General features: G+C 40.1%; 2 protein-coding genes across 2 annotated transcripts; one reads left to right on the top strand and one right to left on the bottom strand.

Moving 5' to 3' along the window:
* Window positions 1-99: 99 nt before the first annotated feature.
* LOC118340298 (serine protease 23-like) lies at window positions 100-3,710 on the bottom strand. Its single transcript, XM_035678188.1, has 2 exons — window positions 3,585-3,710; window positions 100-2,989 (listed from the first exon to the last, which is right to left on the bottom strand). Exon 2 carries the CDS (start codon window positions 2,983-2,985, stop codon window positions 1,552-1,554), a length of 1,434 nt encoding a protein of 477 aa, XP_035534081.1. The 5' UTR covers window positions 2,986-2,989; window positions 3,585-3,710; the 3' UTR covers window positions 100-1,551.
* A 1,387-nt stretch (window positions 3,711-5,097) lies between these two features.
* LOC118340955 (leukotriene B4 receptor 1-like) lies at window positions 5,098-6,220 on the top strand. Its single transcript, XM_035679123.1, has one exon. The coding sequence runs from the start codon at window positions 5,098-5,100 to the stop codon at window positions 6,151-6,153; it is 1,056 nt and encodes a 351-aa protein (XP_035535016.1). The 3' UTR covers window positions 6,154-6,220.
* Window positions 6,221-18,564: the final 12,344 nt, after the last annotated feature.

The raw sequence follows: 18,564 nt of genomic DNA, 5'->3' as shown, positions 1-18,564 counted from the left end.
TTCTGTTGACAAGAAAATGTGCTTGTGGCATGAAAACGAAATTACAAAACAAGATAATGTTACTCGCTTCAGAACGTCAGAAAATACATACAAACGTTGTGTTGACCCAGTATTTCCTTTAGCATGAAGGCTAAAACCAGTTTAACTGTGTATGCTTCTATACAAAAGTTAACAAAGCAAAATGTTTACATTGTGACACAGGAGAAAAACATATGGCTTCGACTTTTCTTTGACATAATTACAGTTTCAGAGTTATATAAATTAGGTGTTTCAGAGACAGACAACTGTGGTGTTAAGAAAAGGAGACAATAAACTTATAAATGAATGAATAGGCCACAGTTCCTGACATGATGGTTCCGACATAAATAGAATCAAATGTTTACATATCTTCCTGAAGTTTGTATTAGTCTCATTTAAAACAATTACAAAAAGTGCAACAATAATATTTTTGGCTGAGCAGTGAAATAAATGAATTATAGTTAGTATAAAAGACAATGAATAGCACACAGATATTACAAGTTGAACTGTTTTTAACATATACACTTGGCAGGAAACTTTTTAAAAGAGAACTGCACGGAGTCTGTTTGGTCTTAGGGAGTACTACTCCATATGTAAAAAAAGAAAGTTGTATAAAGCTTTCTGTGGCTCCAAAGGGAGCTGCGTAACATGATAAATGACCTCAAGTGATTTCATGTCACTTGAGTCTGAATACTACAAAATGAAAACAAATCTGGGGGTGTGAACCCCGCTCCTCATCTCTGCTTGAGGCTATATTTGCCGCTACCAGCATAACACACCCAAATCTCTGACTGAACTGTCAGTGGTTGAGTTACATTGTGGGTAATGTACAGTAGGTGCCAGATTTTAAAAAAAGAAGAAGAATGCAAACATGTGATTTGTTGTGAGTCAGATAATGTTATGGATAATCTAAAGTCTTTTAAGGATAATCTAGTCTTTTAAGGAAATGTTTGTTTTGGAAAAATAACAGCATGTTCTTAATCCACATAAAAAGATTTTACAGGACCTCCACAGACGAGTATCACTTAAAATGTTTACTATATAAACTTGAACTAATTTAATACCTTTCAAACACTATACCGGTGTATTAATATTGTCATTGTAACTGTAGGGGAAATATTTTCTATAAGCTTTTGTCTTGCATCTTGCAATATACTGTTTGTATTGAAGCATTTATAACGTTGGACACAATGAATGATGGGTAGGTAAGTACGACAAGGAGTGTATGAAGCTGTGTTGCAGCTATGCCACACAACCTTTGAGGCATGCTATTGGCTGTTTAAGTGCTTGAAGAAGGACCTAGACATGATTGGAGGCCTTAATTGACAACACTGTAGTGTAGGGTTTGTATACTTTGCTAAAAGTCAGCGTCTAAGTCCTACTTTTCACTAAATAGTTATCAACTGTAAGTCAAAGTCTAGGACCATTATTAAGAACTGCTTTTTAGAAGTTTTATACATACAGGCCCAGATCTTTGAGTCTCTTTGAAAGTGACAACCTTTATTTTTGTCTTGTAGGTCAATCACTTTCCAGTCAAACCTCTTTACAGAGACTTGGATCTCCTTGGATCCAGTGACAGATCTGGGCATATTTGGGTGGAGTAATCCTCACTGCAACATTAAAGTCCCTCTGCTCACCTCCTTCCACCTCCACCCACTGATGGCCCGAAAACACCCCAATCACCCTCCGCTGCCACTTCCCTTTCCTGCCTGCTTCTCCTACTTCCTGCCTCAGACGAATGTAAACACCTGCCCCCGTAGCGCCTGGCTGCGCGTCACAGTGCTGGTACATCAGATCTTCAGACTCATTTGCCACTGAACAAAAACGGTAGACCACCTTTTCTTCTCCACGCCCGTCCAGCAGGCTTTTGTCAGCATCATAGCCTGAGAAGTGGATCCGTGCCAGGGGGATGGTCGAGGGTGCCACCCCGAGCTCCATGTGCTTTTGTTTGAGGGGTCGTTTCAGCTCCAGAACAGCGTAATCGTAGTCAGTGGACATCGACTTGGTGGAGTTCTTGGTTTGGATCCATCCTTGAGGGATTCGGGTTTGTTTAACTCGTGCCCAACGAAAGACGGGCTGCTTCTTGGGCTCAGCACTACGTCGTATACGGTTGAGACTTTTCTGCTTCCCTCCTCTTCCTCTCTCTAAGTCGCCCCTAATTCCATGATCTGTTACACCTTCCTCACCCTCTTTTCTTCCCCTGCGCCTCTTGCCTTTGCCTCCCTTCCTACCTCTTACTACATCTCCATCTATACTATTCTGCTCCTCATCTTCCTCCATTATCTGCTCCTCACCTCTGTCCCCCTCTCCTCTCCTCCCGCCCCTCAGCCGCCCTCCTCTCCTCCTACCCCCTCTTCTTCTTTTAGTCTTGAGCTGTAGCACCCCTACTCTAACCCTTCTGGCACTCTCTAGGTACTCTCTCCCATCATGGATGCAGTGCGCCGCTGTTAGCACATGTTTCTGGGAGATCAGGACACCAGAGCAGCCTGTGGAGAGACGAACAGCCGTAGAGAAAGGGTAGTTGGTGATGAAATGTGAGTCAGAGATCACAAAGCGTCCATCTGCTCCATAAACTTGCCGTTTCCTGCGGGTATGAGTTGGAGAGCCGGCTGGTGTTCTTGCAGACATCTTGTTGAAACCCTGCAAGCTGACAGTTGTATATGTGCGAGTGCCATTCTCATACACGGTCTCATATCCCAGAATCCTCTCTTGCTCAGTCTGGTCCATAGGTGGCCGGCTGCTTTGACACTCTATTCCACAGACTGTCTTTGTCCCTCCTTTCTCCTCATCCTCCTCCTGCCCTCTGAATGAAGGAGTGTTTAAAGGTTCTGTGTGTGTGTCCAGCAGCACCGGGAGGCTCTGCTTGGTCCACCTGTATGCCTCGCTGTTCTCATCTTCACCAGAAACTACAGACGCTGTCAGGGCAGCTGCACAGAGCAGCAGACACAGGAAGTGATTGAGTCCCATCCCACTGAAAATACAAATAGAAATTACTAATACCAAAGTGTACCATGGTTCAAAACCTCTGAAATGCCACCAACACTTCTTACTTTTTCTATTAGGCCATGAAAGAAATTCTATGCATGTTCCCACAGTGGCCAGCAGAGGGCGCACAAGCTCAATCTCGAAACAATAAACCTCTTAGACAGCAAAGTGTGGCGGTGATATTTTACTTTAAATTGACATGAGGTTTCTGCAACTTAAGAATAGGATACACATTTCAAAATGTAGACAATGCTTTCGTTATTACACGCAACATCCTATCTTAACTGTCATTTAGTGACACAACAGAACATTTTTTTACATTAGTATTGCCCATTTTCTGATGTGAATAAAGTCTGATATTATTCTACTAGCCTATTTAAAGAGTTACTGTAAAGACTGCATCTTAGAAAATAAGTCTTAAACTTAATTTAATTAACGGTACTGGTCAAAAAGGAGATAGAGACTAAATATAGCTTTATAATTAAGAGGAAAGATAGTGATGTTATTTTATTTTGAAAGAAAATGTCACTGCATGCATAAATGTCCCTTGGCGAAGAGATGCAAGAAATACAAAGTCCTACCTGCAAACATTCAAAAAATACCCCCCTAAAAACGGCCAGTAAATGTCCTTCTTCTCATCAATAAAAAAACCTCTCTATCCAAACGGCTTCCAGCAGACTGGGCTCCATCATTTCCTGGGCTCAAAAAAAAAAAAAAAACTGGAGCGCAAGAAGCTGTGTGCTGAGATCCTCATAGACATCTGCATCCCACTCTGATGCAGAAAAAAAGTGACGAGCAAACAGGCAGAAGGGGGGAGTCCGAGCCAAGAGGGTGCAAGCATGAATGAAGGGTTTTGATCATGTGATGACATTAGATTTTAGCTCAAAAGTTCGTGAATTTGGGGTATTTTTCTCGGATTCCGCAAATATTTGTATTAGGTCGGGAACATGCGCAGAACAGCAGCGCTTTCAATAGAAAAGGAATTAATTTAGATGTAAAGCTATTTACAGAGAGATCCACCGACAAAATGTTGCCTTTGGGCGCGTGTTTATCCGGTGCTTTTGCGGTCAAAAATGTAAGTTTAGATTTATGTCAGGTGACGTTTGAAGTGTGTCTAGATACACACACACACACCTCTCAGATCTGGTGAACCTGTATTTCAACCCCTGTTGGTTTATTTTGACAAGTGTCTCTCTGCTTGGTGCAACAGGAGTTCATTCAGTGCAGGAACTCCTCCTTTCTCCTTGATTAGATGTTGTGTAACACCAGCACACACAGGCACCTACAGGCACACACACATCAGTCAAAGGGTCAGTTATTACTGTCATCATACCAACAGATGATGTTTGTGCACTTGCGTGAATAGCAGGATTTAAAATAAAAAAGTGAAATCAACAAGTTTTGTGTTGTAAACAAAATATGTAAGTTCTTTCTTTAGGAGCAGAATTCTGGGAGATTTCTGGAACTTTCAATTTATCACATCATCTTGCACTTGGAGTTGGTATTTGGTATGTATTCTGGCCACTTTAAGGGTACCATAAGTCCTTTGTCATTAACAAACTTGTTTTAAGCCAACACAAACTAGAAGTCTTTAGAAAAACAGGAATTGTCAATCTGCTGATGAATATCATGTAAAAAGATTGAAATTGAAAAAACAGCTTCTAAATGGACCTTGTGGTCACATCATTTTTTCAAAATATAGACGGTATTAGATTAGTTTTTTTAGTTATAATAGATAATGTACTAGTAATATATAATAGGTTGAACATTATTTGAAATGTGTGTAAATATGTTTTTTGTTTCATTATAAACAAACATGACGTTGGATGTGAAACAAATTGGGATTATTCTATGAAAGGGCTTTTACTTTGACGTCAAGTTTGACGAATACTGTCATTGTATTTAAATATGTGGAGACTTCACTGCTGCAGCATATCTAGGTATGAAAATTAGAGCTTATACATGAATAATTTTTACTTCCCTGAAGGTTCAATGATACCATTATTCCCTGTGCAAAAAACAGAATATGATATATACGACAGATAATGGAGCCATGCAAAACAATGCAGCCGTAACGGAACGTGATATGCGGGCATGATTTCATGGTTTCCTTATTTTTTGTTCCTCTTTGAACGCATCAAAGGGGGAACATGTTATTGCCTCACCTGCTCACTGAACAACATTGCGCAGTACACAACATTCAGCTTCTCTGCCAGCAGGTTGTGCAGCATGGAACAGCTCGACTCCACTGTGGTCACTTCAAACATCTCCTCCTCTCCTGTACCTCCACCTCCTCCCTCCTGGGACTCCAGCAGTCTGGTCACTGCGGTGGTGCTGTCCCTCTGCTTCCTGCTGGGAGTTCCTGGAAACACCGCCGTGATCATCCTCAAGCCAAACAGGCAGCACCTATCCAATCTGAGCCAGACTCTGATGCTGAATTTGGCCATGTCAGACCTGCTCTGCCTGCTCACCCTGCCCTTGTGGATTTACACCTTTCTGTACAGCTGGACCCTCGGCCTGGTGGCCTGTAAGCTTCTAACGTATCTCGTGTACTGCAGCCTTTATGGGAGCCTGCTGACTGTGACGGCGCTGAGTGTCCAGCGCTACCTACAGGTGGTGTACCTGCAGAAGTGCTTGCCCCAGGCAGGAAAGAGGAGGCTGCTGGCTCTGCTCTGGCTGGTTGCGATGATCCTGTCCATCCCTGCTTTAGTGGTTCGACAGCTGGGCACAGACGGGTACTGGACAAAGTGTGAAGGTCAATTCTCTTCCCCGGCCCAGCAGGTGGCCGTGCTGCTGACAGAGTCCCTGGTGGGATTTGTTTCATTTTCTGTTGTGGCATTTGCGTACATCAGCCTCCACAGGAAGGTGCACCAGGCAGCTTTCTTCAACAACCCACAGACAACCTGGCTGGTCACCAGTATCATCGTGACTTTTTTTGCTCTATGGATGCCATATTTTATCATAAATGTGCTTGGTGTTGCAGCTATTGCAGCTAAAAGTGAGGGCCTGTTGAAGTTTTGTATGAACAGCTGGAACATCGTTGGATCACTGACATTTGTGAATAGCTGCCTGAATCCACTCCTTTATGCATTTGCTTCTAGAAACATCTGCACCATGTGCAAAAAAGCTAGGCATAAATATTGTTGTTAATGCAGAAGCTCACCTCTCCAGGAAGTCTAATCATTTGAAGGAGTATGATCGATGAAAAGCCACCAGATATCAGTACAGAGTGCAGCGCTGCGAGTATTCTAACGCTTAGAGAAATTATTTTGTTTTTTGTGGAAATAAAAAAAGGTGTTTTTAGTCAAACTATTTCCCATATGGATACACAGTTTGAGAGTGTGGTTCTCTCATTTGTCAGTGACAGTTGTGATTGACTTGTGGTTCAATGATGAATTTTGAGGTTAAGCAACATTTCTCCTCAAATGAGCTGTTTGCTGATTACAACTGGTCCTCAGCCAGAGCTGTGGAAATACAGGTTTAAAAAAATTGGGTAAAGAAAGAAGAAAAACAATACGGAAATTATAGATTGTATGTCATTTCCAAGACAATAACTGACTTCCTGTTGTTGCTTATAGTGTTGATGTTTTACCACATATGTTTTAGAGAACTCATTTTGTTTTCTACTTCAACAAACATGTATTTTTTTCTTGTGTGTGGATTGTGTTGATGTGGATGTGTGTGTGTTGATGTGGATGTTTGGTACTATTGTCCAAAAGCATTATCCATCACTGTGAAATAATGCAATTATTTTCACTTATAATGACATTGTCTATTTAAGCATCTTAGTGTTTATGGGAGAGATCCAGTTAGAGGAAGCAACAGTTAATGAGTGAATAAATGTTTGTGTTGGAGTGCATCCAACGAAAGGATTGACCGTTTATCTCTATTGTTTAGGAACAGACAGACATAAAGACCTACAAGAGGAAGGATGAAGAGAGGGGGAGAGTGTGCTGTATTGATAATATAAGCAGATATGTAAACTCATTCATTCATTCATCATTCTTTTATCTGGGACCACTGGAATCTAGACAGATTTTCAGGTAGACTATTTCAGCTGTTACACTGAATGCTATTTGTATATTGTTCATATTTATTAATATATAATATAATAAAATGATATCTTGCCTTTAAAAAGAATGATAAATGGGCCAAATGTTTTGTTAATAGTGGTTAAGGAAGTGTTAATTACCTAAATATAAAGTAGCAATACTATAATACTACTAATTATAAGTTCTGCATTGAAAATGTTAGTTAAAGGATACATTTGACATTTTGTGAAATAAGCTTATTTGCTTCTTATAGAGGATTACATAAGAAGTTTGATGCCACTTTATGCCTGTACACTAAATATGAAGCTGCAGCCACCAGCTGGCTAACTTAGCTTAGCACAAAGAATGAAAAGCCTGCCTCTGTCTGATAGTAAAACAAAATCCACCTACCAGCACCTCTAAAGCTCACTTATTAACATGTTGTATCGTGTTTGCTTAATCTGTACAACAGCCAAAGTGTTGATTCTTGCAAATGCCATTATGAGCTCTAGATGATCGGTCTCATGTACAACTGTCAGAACACAGTGGGTTGTTTTTATAAAGGTTACTTCCTGCATCTTTGTACAGTGTATGTACAGTGTATGTAGATTGTATGTACAGTGTATGTACAGTGTATGTACAGTGTATGTAGATTGTATGTACAGTGTGTCCTAGCACAGTAGCAGTGTGACTTCCAGAGAATGTCTGTTATTGTTAAAATATGCACTTCAGCCTCTGTGACTATACTTAGTAACTATACAAATAATTTTCAATAAAGCTATTGTTCTCGCACTGATGTGTCTCATCATAGTTGGCTACATGGCTCCATGTCTTCACACTCTCTCCAGCCTTTTGTGCTTTCTTTTCATTCATTTCCGCTGGGACTGAAACCAATACTTTATGTGTAGTGAACCGGGAGGTGCAGGAGGTTTTCTCCCTGCGTGTGTGGCTGAGAAGTCTTTTTCTTGAGGTAACTCTGCTGGTCATGCCCTCTGAGGCTGAGGAAGCACCATCATTTATGTTCTCTCCTCAAGCTGTGTGGACAGCACTCTGGGTCAACCAATGCTTCTTTTTGTACTGAACTCTGTCTAGACAGCACTGTTAATAAAAAACCAGTCCAACCAAAGGGTCAGGACTGCTGCAGGAGAGAACTTTGTATATGTGCTGTTTGTGACTCAGTCTTTCCCCCAGCTGCTCCTTTGGGCCCAGGCAGGGTTTTCTCTGGCCAGTTCTCAACAAAGCAAGCATCCCTTTCCCATGCAAGGATGACTTCTCCTCTAAATTCAGTGTGTATACTGCTGCCAAGATGCTCGCTTACAATTTTCATGATCTATAACACACTTTAGGTCATCAGAAAGGGGGCTATCTTTACCCTTGGCAGACAAACGCAGAAAACATCTGAGACAGAACACATTTTAAGAAATATATGCATGCTGAAAGTCTTGTATGGTGGTGGGTTTGTGTGTATATGTGTGAGCATGAGAAACAAAATGTAACCAACCTCTAAGCAAATTATGTTTGTTTTATTATTTCTCTGTCAATGCACTACATGCAGCTCGGTGAGAAGAAGCAGTGTTTCGTCAGGCAAAGCATAAATTACGGTGCAATTATGGTTATGGTGCTTATAAATCACATCCAAAACTTCCACTACTATTTTAGTCACGCATATTACACCACGATAAATTCCATCTCACTGCTAAATCCATCTAATCAGCGAGTATTTACAATAACATCAGGCTTATTCCTGTTTTTGCTCAACAGTCGGATGTTAAATAAATAGTTCTACATTTTGGGAAACACCCTTATTCACTGTCTTGCCGAAAGCTGGATGAGAAGATTGATACCCCTTTTGTTTTTGTGAGGTACATTTTAAGCTATAGCTTGGAGATACTTAGCTTAGCTTAGCACGGAGACAGGAAATAAGGTAAGCAGCTTGTTAGAAGTGACGCCACAACTCCAGGAAGTTTCAGGTCCTTGCCAAGAAATAGTCCAGCAACATGTCGTTTTTACACTTTAGTGTTTGTACAGAAACAAATGAGTTATGACGAGTTGATTTGTGAGCTTTAGAGGTGCTGGGTGGATTTTGTTACCTTCAGACAGAGCCTGGCTAGCTGTTTCCAGTCTTCATGCTAAGCTAAGCTAACTGTCTCCTGGCAGAAAAGTTTCATATTTGTGGTACAGACATTCGAGTGGTATCTTCTCATCTGACTCTTTGCAATAGAGTGAACCTACTTCTCAAACTGTCTTATCGGTGGGTCTTTGGAAAATAATTTGTGGTTTTAATTAAAGGCTTACATCCAAATTAAAATATTCTGTCAGTTTATAATTAAAAAATGCTTTTCTTATCTTAGATAATTAAATAACGGAAGATGTGGGAAGCGAGCGATGGGAAAGAAGCTAATGCTGTGACGTAATGAGAACTTTTAAAATAAGTTGGGTCAGGTCTATGGAGGACTAGTGATAACAGTTAGGGTTGTTGCTCTGGGGTAGTAGATGACTCACTGTTGCCTGCTCATTCCTCTCCTCTCACGCATCTAGGATTTGCTGTCCTTTTCCACTCTCCTCATCCTTCAGTTACTTATCTGTCCTGTCCCGTCCTGCCCTTTCTTTCTATTAGGTTTTATTAAAAGATGTCACGTGTGTCTTCCCATTATTTCTGCCTTTCCTTACTCCTCCACGTTTCTTTCAGCTGGCAGTATCCACGGAGAGGCCAGGTGCAGAGAGAGATATGAGTGAGGAGAAAGCAGGGAAGAGAAGAGGAGCTCGTTTATTTTGGCTCTCCACACCTCCCTGTGTCTTGTAATGAAGCTTTACTGGTTTCTGTCCAACCTTAATTCTTAGTTTTAGTGGGATTTTGCAGCTAAGTGGAAAGTTTCCCCCTCGGCACCAGTCTAATTAGAATATTCGGTCTTGATGTGACCTGCTGAGTCGGGGATGTGATATTTTCGAGAACGTGGCCTTTGGATCCTCTGATATCTCCAGCTGCATGTATAAATCAACAGAGCTATGTAAATATAGTGACTTGTTGTGAATCCGCAACGGTTGAAAAGCCTCCTTTCTTCTCAAAAGTTTGTTTGGGGAGAAAAAGTCTGTCAGATGAAACAATATCTTTGGTTGACTTTGTGGGTGTGTATGTGCGTTTGGTGAATTCTTCATGTGCATACTTGTTGTTGGGTGAGTTGTTTTATACAGACATTCCAAGTGATTTACTTAAGAGTGGAGACTGCCAGGTTAACTGCCAGGTAAGTGCATGCACTCAAAGCTATCATTATGCCATGGCATTAAATGTCTACCAGAATATACCAAAATATTGTTTGTAACACAATTACACCATGCAGCATATCTAACTTCTGTTATTATAATAAAAAGATTTCTCTGATAGCTTCTGAAAAAGCTTTCTTTGTTTCCTTTCAATGGTATGCAGGATGTCATGTCAGTGAAGAACTGAAACTTTTAAGATGTAACAAAGTAAATTTAAACATAATCAGTGTAATAGAGGAAGTATTCAGATCCTTTACTTTACTAATTACTAACATACTTTTACTAACTTAAGTAAATGTACATAAGTATAATCAGTATACAGTAAGTATGAACACACTTGATGAAGAAACATGTCCCCTGGGACTGTTACACTATTATATATTACTATAATGTAGTTACAGTCTAACACTGGACATAATCCTCAGTGCAGCTGACGGTGACCTCGTGCAGGTGTTAATGCATCTGACTGTAGAAATGGCGCAGGAAGGGAAATGCTTTGGATGATTACCGTATCAGCAGCCATTAAATGTGTTTTTTTCATATTTTATGTGTTTGCAATGAGAAAATACATTTGATGCACATGTGCATCCACTTATATACATCCCTGTGGGCTGCAATTACACTCACAATTACAGCTGTGAATTCCTATTTTGAAACCATAAACTTCAGGCATGATCAATACCTGCTTTTGGCAAATGAAACTGGGCGTTATCCAGTAACTCAAACACAGTCTTTGATGAGCAGTCAAGTTGGATATTCAGCCCAGGATCATTTTATGACTCAAGGTTTAACACTTAAGCCTAAATCAGCTGAGTAACAATGATTAGTCTTATGTTTTTATACACAGTAAAGAGGAACATCTTTAAGCCTCTTCAAATCTGGCTGAAATAAAGAAAATCCCCAAAGTCCTGGATGAAAAGCAAGCATGCATGAGCCTGAAATAGTCCAGACAACTTGTACTGTAACGCAGCTTTCCAGACACTCTTGTTTTCATTATAAAGAGAGCTGACCTCTCTGAAACAGTAGTTCAAGGACATCCAACTTACGTTCCTCCATAACTTTAAACAGGGAATTCCCACAGCTGCTTAGATGCCTTCATGAACATCTTTGCAAATAAAGATAAACAATTATTTGAGTTCACAGTGTTTTCCGGCTTTCTGTCGAGGTCTCAGTGGAAGATTTAAATTGCAGGACAAAGCAAGGGCTGTTCTTTGGAAGAGTACTTTCTTGGCCAGTGTAGTTCTTGTTGTGCAATGAGTAATGTCCCTTACAGATTCAGGATTTAAAAAGTATGTCTCTTAATCTAATTATATTGTAATTAATTAAAAAGCAATGGTTGTTGTACATGGGATATGTTTCCAACAATGTTTTAATAAATAATTTAATTTAAAGTAATTAAATTAATTAATTAATTTAAAGAAAAAACAAACCAAACACTCACTCTAGATAGGGCCTTTCATGTTTTTTGGGAGTTTCACTAGTTCCCAAGCACTTGGAAGGCGAGTGGTATTCAGTTGGTTGCAATCTTCACTGCTAGATGCCACTAAATCGTACACACTGGTCCTTTAAAGTCTATTGAACTATCACAACATGTGATGCCATTTCATTAAGAAAACATCTGTGAAGCCTTTCTGTCACTTATTGTTCTGAAGAGCTACAATAAGCAAAGTTCTGATAAATAGGCTGACGTGTGCGCTGACTGTCATCATGTTATCGCTCCAACAGGAGGAGGTTTTGTTGTTTTATCATCCCAAATCAAAACAGATGTGTGCATGTCTGATTGTGGGACGTCAGTGCTGCTCTTGGTAGGTTTGTTGGTGTGTGTGCATTTCTATCTTTCGGTGTGTATTTTCTTCTGATCCAGTACAAGTATGTGTGGTCCATAGTTTATGTTTATAGCCTCTCTGCCATGATAAGGGTCACTTGTTTGCGCTGTTGTTGTATTTACTCTCTTCTGTTACTCAGCGTTACGCATCACAAAATCTGACCACCATATGTTTACAGTTGGCCAGATCTGAAGACATGTAATCCTCAGACGAACCTGGACATTGATACGTGGCAAAACAGGCAAGTCATCCCTCAGAAAAGGCCTGGTGTCACCAAGAAAATGTCCTTGGATAAGCCACTGAATTCCTACCAGTTTCAGAGGCATTGATGTGTGACACCAAACAACTCCACCTCACTACCTCTTTTAAGCTGTGGGCAGCAGAATTTTATCCATTTTTGGAGGCCTGACGAGGTAAAGTTCTCCAGCTTTTCACAAGAAAAAGCCCAACAGAAAGCTGACAGCAGAAGCTTAAAACAAAGACATCAAACTCCAAACCGTTGTTCTTTTCTGGCTGTGGACCTTGTTTCATTCTAATTGTTGCATGTCTTACCCCTTTTCACTCCCCGTGTTTCCTGTCAAGCACATAAGCACATAATAATAATAACCATAAAGAAAAACAATATTTCATTGTGATACGATTCCTGTCATCAACTGTACACACAAACACACACAACAGTGTGTAGGATTTAGTGGCATCTGGTAATGAAGTTGCAGATTACAACTAACTGAACACCACTCAGTCAGTCTTCCAAGTGTGTAGTAGAAACTATAATGACCGTGAAACTCATATAAAATAGGGACTCTGTAGTTAAAAATGTCTCATTCTAAGACAATAAAAAACCAACGATGCTTATCTTTAAGTGATTATTCATTCATGAAAACATACCTACAAATATTATATTCCATTTCTTCCTAAATGTTGCACACTGGACCTTTAATATACACTATATGAACATACTTATACATATACTTGGTGACGCTTTGTGTACCTTTGGTATGGGACAGTTTACAGTCCAGGTAAATCTGGTAAATCTTAATTCATCATATAAAAATATTTAGATTACAGTGTGTTTCCAACTTTGCAGATGTAGTTTGGAGAAGGCCACTTTCTTTTCCACAATGCCAGGTTCATTCAGAAACAGTTTTCATGCCCTAACCCCATCCAATACCTTTGGGATGAGCTGGAATGAAATAGGCTTTATCACCCAGTTTCAGTGCCTGACCCTGCTGATGCTTTTGGACCTGAACTGGAAGTCCCTACATCCAGGCTGCAACATCTGGTGGAAAGCCTTCTTAGAAGAGTGGAGGCTGTTATATATAACAACATATTGCTGCTCATTGTTTTGGAGTGATTTGTTCAATAGGTGTGACAGTCAGGTGTCTGTATACTTTTGGCCATGCAGTGTATGTCTGTCTCTCTCCTTACTGAATAATGGCTCTCTGAATAAAGGTGAAAAAGTTGACTAAGCCCTCATCACTGTAATTACTGAGGACTGCAGTCATGGGCAATTTACTTTACTTTACTAAAATGGGAAGTTAATTGAATCCGTATTTATCTGCAGCTAAAACTCATCAGCTAGGGAGTCATACGCTTGGTTTAATTACAACATCTGACATCTTGGAAAATAAAATCAGTGCATTATATCAGTAGCATATGTACTAAAGTTATGCCATGAGTCAAATTCTGGGGAAAAAATATTTGTCTGAAGTTGTCCTCAGAAACTAATCTCTGATGAAATGGATGAAAACTTTTGGTTCGCTTTTTTGGACACAAGGTAGAGGCCAATATTTTTCTTGGATGTCTCCTGTCTGTGCAGAAGACAGACTTTTGAAAACTGCATTTTGTCTCTGGGCGCGGTGTAAAATAATGTGTTGTTAGCATAGTTATGAGGATTTAGTACCTTGAAAAGTGACTTTACCCCATATCATCTACTGTATGCTGAGTTTGCATAAAGTGTAATTCAAGGGCAATTTTGCTGCATGGTAATCTCGCCTCAGACACAACGCCCTCTAGCTGGTGAAGCTCTCACTGGTTAAGGTTGTGATTTAGCAGAAGACGCACACACCCATTCATCTTTCCAGATCATGCTGTTTCTGTTTCAACTCCGACAAAAGAAGTATGATCAACTCAGACTGTGATAGCCATGACGATTTCAACAAACTTCTGTGGAAACTTTCCAGTTCAGATTTAATTTAAATGTTTAAACCCCTGCCACACATCTCTTTTATGTTTCTATTAACAATGCATGCTTAAGGAATAACTGGCACATCTAATGGTTACTATGAGTTGTGTTTAGCAGCACACAGCCTGTGCATGTTGAATCCATGGCACTGACTTAACACAGAGTTTGGCTGCTGGCAGATATAGTATGCATGGTCAAACTTACTTTTTACCTCACATGAAATATGACCACCAACATGCTGGTTAACTGCTTCTGTGATCAGATTCACTTTACTTCCTTCATTTGGCTATTACCCCAGTCTTTGTGTTATATCATGCTGTTGGCTTTGACAGCCTTCTAGCTTGTTTAAGTAGGAGCATTCATTGTTTTGGGAAAGCAGCAGAAAATTCAGTTTGGTCATGTGAGATAGTGGTAGACAGTTTGGCAGGCTGAAGACTTCATACTGAATACATAATGACACACGGTTAAATCATCCACCTCTCTACTGTATGTTTTTATCGTCTCTGTCTGGATCCATCTGTATGGAAATGATAGTTAACTTTGTTGCCAAGTTCCACAATACACACACACATAGTTACAGCCAGGGAGCTCTTGATTTTTATTTGCAATTTCTCTGTCCTTGAAGGACCTCTGTATTACATTTTTTCTCCTCATTCATTCAATTTGCATTCAGTTTTTATCATTTTTTATTTTGATTTATTTCATATAGTTATATGCTTCATTTAATTATCTTGGGCCAATAACCGCATACATGGAAAAATTAATGAAAAGAGAAAAGAGAAAGAATAAAACTGGGAGATAAAACAGCAAAGAGAACAATACGCCATGTTCTTTACACTGCTGACACAGATACTTGAACTGTAGCTGGCCGAGGTGCTTTAGAAAAAATAATAATGAAACAAAATAACATGCAGCTGTTGATCTTAATCAGGCTTTTCACATAAGACTCTTTTGCACATTCCAATGATTGGGTTTCACAAAAACACCATCAGCCAACTGGCAGGAAATTGTGACTGATTTAAATTTTAAACGTTGATTTGCACCAAAGTGACCCAAACTGTCACAAGGTAATGTGCTGTCTAATTCTTTAACTATTTTGTAGCTTAAACAAGGTGCGATGGCCTAATTACTTATTGTGCGATACTTAAATTATGGTAAAAAAAAAAAATAACAGGGCGGATCACTTAGTTGCATTTAAATCAGCTGTTGGAACAAAAAGTGAAAGTATTGGTCCAACTCAGCATGTAGGCTACAGGCTACATGGCAAAGTCATTGTTTATTTTTAATGAAAGATATCATCTGGAGTAATGCTTGCCATTTCTTACACACCACACACATGCAAATACACTAATACAAACTTCTCTCCTCCACAATCAACGTTTAAGTGTCTTTTTCTCTGTGCTCCAAACAGGAAAGACTCTGATTATAAACACACAGCAATTATTTATGAGGCAACAGAAAGAATCCAGTCCAATAAATACTTTTCATGAAACACAGTCCAGAAATGATACAAATAGTTAAAGAGTTGATCATGAAGTGCAAGTTACTGAAAGCTGCTGATGGTCCCTTGGCCATGTCAAATTTTGGTACATATTTAATGGTTAAGCATCTGATTTTCTGAAAGAATATACCTATATACCAAGTGAAGAACAAACTGAGGTTAATATGCCATATGTGTGTTATGTAGGTTATTAAGCCCAAAGGTGTTTCGGATGTACCTTTAATCACATTTACTGATTCAATAAATACCTCAATGATTAATGAAACACACGAGGAAAGGGAGGATGTGCAGGCAGGAGTTCAGGAGGCTGAGAAAAAGGTTGAGAAAGCTTAAAATGGCAAACAAAGTCAGGGGGAATCATGGGCCAGTGTGAGAAGTAGGCCGTGGAAGGAAAGCACTCTCATGTGAGATAAATAGAGAAAGCTGTGGTATGTGACATCAGGCTTGGATGGATCCGGCTGGTTGGATGCTGTATGTGAGGCGGTGACGTGGTCCTCTGGGGCTTGAGTTAGCAATTTTATTTCAGGCTCTTTATCATCCGTCCACCTCTGCTTCTAATGTTTTGTTTGTGCTTTCCGACCCCCTCCTTCTTTCCCACCTTTCCCTGATGTCCAACTCATCACTGTTCCACGTAGTTTTCACTTTATTCTACTCTCCATTTCACTCCGCTGTGTCTTCATCCAAGACCTCAATTATACACCAGAGACGTTTTTTCTCTTTTCATGTGTCATTCACTTTCCTCTTCCCTCCCATCGCCCACCACTGTTCTGCTCGCTGGGAGCGAGAGAAGAACACCTCACCCTAAATCACTGTTCACCAAGGTCGTGCTCTAACAGAAATTGAGACAGACGAGCAGAGGAGTGGAGCTCCACCCTAAACCTTTCATGATAGAGCAAAGTGCCAAATGACTGACCACAGAACAAAATTGCTGCCACATCACCTGCAGCTGCCGCTCCCGCAGAGCTTCACCAAACCGAGCCGGGGTGGATTTCCTTCAAGATGTTACCACTAAGATCCTCTTTGTCCCTCTGGAGCCCAACACATCTCCATAAAACCCAGCCTGAACCCAATCTGAGCTGGAAACTATCATATGTTGATCCTGTGTCACATGTTGATCCTGTGAGCATTGATTACTACCACCAGGAGGGTGTGACTGCACATGTGTGTTTGTTGTGCTTTTAGATTCTGCGCCATTTCAACATAGCGTATGACTGAGGCTGGAGAATATGTTTTCCTAACAAGTTGCAGATGCAGAAGCACAGTTCAAATGTCATCCCTCATCCCTTTTACATTTGCAACATGCAGAAGATTTGCACTATAAGATGGTGTCAGTAATCCATAAGCGTCCAAAGAACTGTACGCTCACACATACAGCTTTGGTTGATGCCTCACAGACATTGTTTGTGGCCATAAATCATTCTCCAGATTAAAAACAAAGCTGAGCCTGAGCGTTTGCTTCTGCTGCACAAGCAACCGGTTTGAGTCATCCCGTCCAACAGACGAGGAACAGACAAAGTTGTGAGCTGTTGCTGTGACTACATAATAATGCTGACACAGGTCTCAACAACAACAAAAAAACCAAGAAGAATAATGTTCTCAGTGTTCATCATGTTGCTCAGAGTTCGTGTGGTCAAATCAGTCATGCAACCGGAATGGTATATAGACATAAAGATTTCCCACAGCACACGTACCATATTTCGAATGTCAGCATTATTCTAAACAGAACAAGAGCTGTGTCTCACCCTAAATCATTCTCGCCGTCTCACACATATGTATAGAGAGTAGACGGAGGAGCTTGGAGTGATTGATAACTAAACAGGGTTATTTTTTCTTGTTGCATGTATGTCATTATCATTTTACTCATTCAGCTTTTAATACCAGAATCATAATACATTAAAGAATAAAATGACTAACTTGGCTCTTGGATGATACTGTTTACCCAACACAGCTGTACAAATACATGCGCTAACATTTCAGTGCAGAAGTGTGGGAAAGTTAGAATAACAGAGGACAGACAGAGCGACGATAAACTACTGTTTTAGCTGTATGAAAAGAGTGTCACCTAGTGAGGAAGCTTTAACAGTGAGTCTGTGTCTGAAGTCAAGTCAGTGCAACATGGGTTGTTTGATGAAATCCAGCAGATGGCACTAAAGCACCTTTATCCTTTGTACAACCTTTGTTGAGACTTTTCAGGGGTTTTCCAGTTTCTCCATGAAACTGGAAGAATGATGTGTGAAAATGGAGGTGAGAGTAAATCTACCAAAAATAATTTACTTTTGTTGTTTGAGAAATTGTACAAATTATCTTCATTCAAAAAAGCAGTCATTTGATTCCCGTGACTTCTCAATAAGAGGCACCTTTTTGTTTCCCCATCACTGGTTGCATATATGCATGACTGTATTGACTTGCGAGGGGGCCCCAGGGCAAAATGAGCTGCTGGGCCCCCATGTCCCCAATTCTCAATTTTTTGTATGCTGGAATACAACGTGACACCACTTGCTATGCGTTAAATGTGATTAATTGCCTAAATTAATTTTACATTAAACCTGGACTTTGAAAGATATTAGCCATAAAGCAGGGCATGTATCATGTTAGTTGTTATTGTGCTTTAGAGACACATATTCCCAAACATTTTTAAAATTAAATTGGCACAAACCAATTTAAATCTATATACTTATCACAATCCGGTGTCTCCCTAATAGGCTGCCTCTCCCCAGATGGCTCTCTCCCTCTTTCTCCCTGTGTGTGTGTGTGTGT

The sequence above is a fragment of the Morone saxatilis genome, unplaced genomic scaffold (genome assembly GCF_004916995.1).
Source record: "Morone saxatilis isolate NCDOM2014 unplaced genomic scaffold, NCSU_SB_2.0 Contig7, whole genome shotgun sequence".
In the NCBI taxonomy this organism is placed as follows: domain Eukaryota; kingdom Metazoa; phylum Chordata; class Actinopteri; family Moronidae; genus Morone; species Morone saxatilis.
The sequence above is the reverse complement of the archived record's forward strand: the minus strand, read 5'-3'. Positions and strand labels throughout refer to the sequence as shown.

What these genes read in the sequence shown, in the direction of transcription:
- LOC118340955 (XM_035679123.1), top strand. Translation starts at nt 5,098, where the DNA reads ATGATTTCATGGTTTCCTTATTTTTTGTTCCTCTTTGAACGCATCAAA.
- LOC118340298 (XM_035678188.1), bottom strand. Translation starts at nt 2,985, where the DNA reads ATGGGACTCAATCACTTCCTGTGTCTGCTGCTCTGTGCAGCTGCCCTG.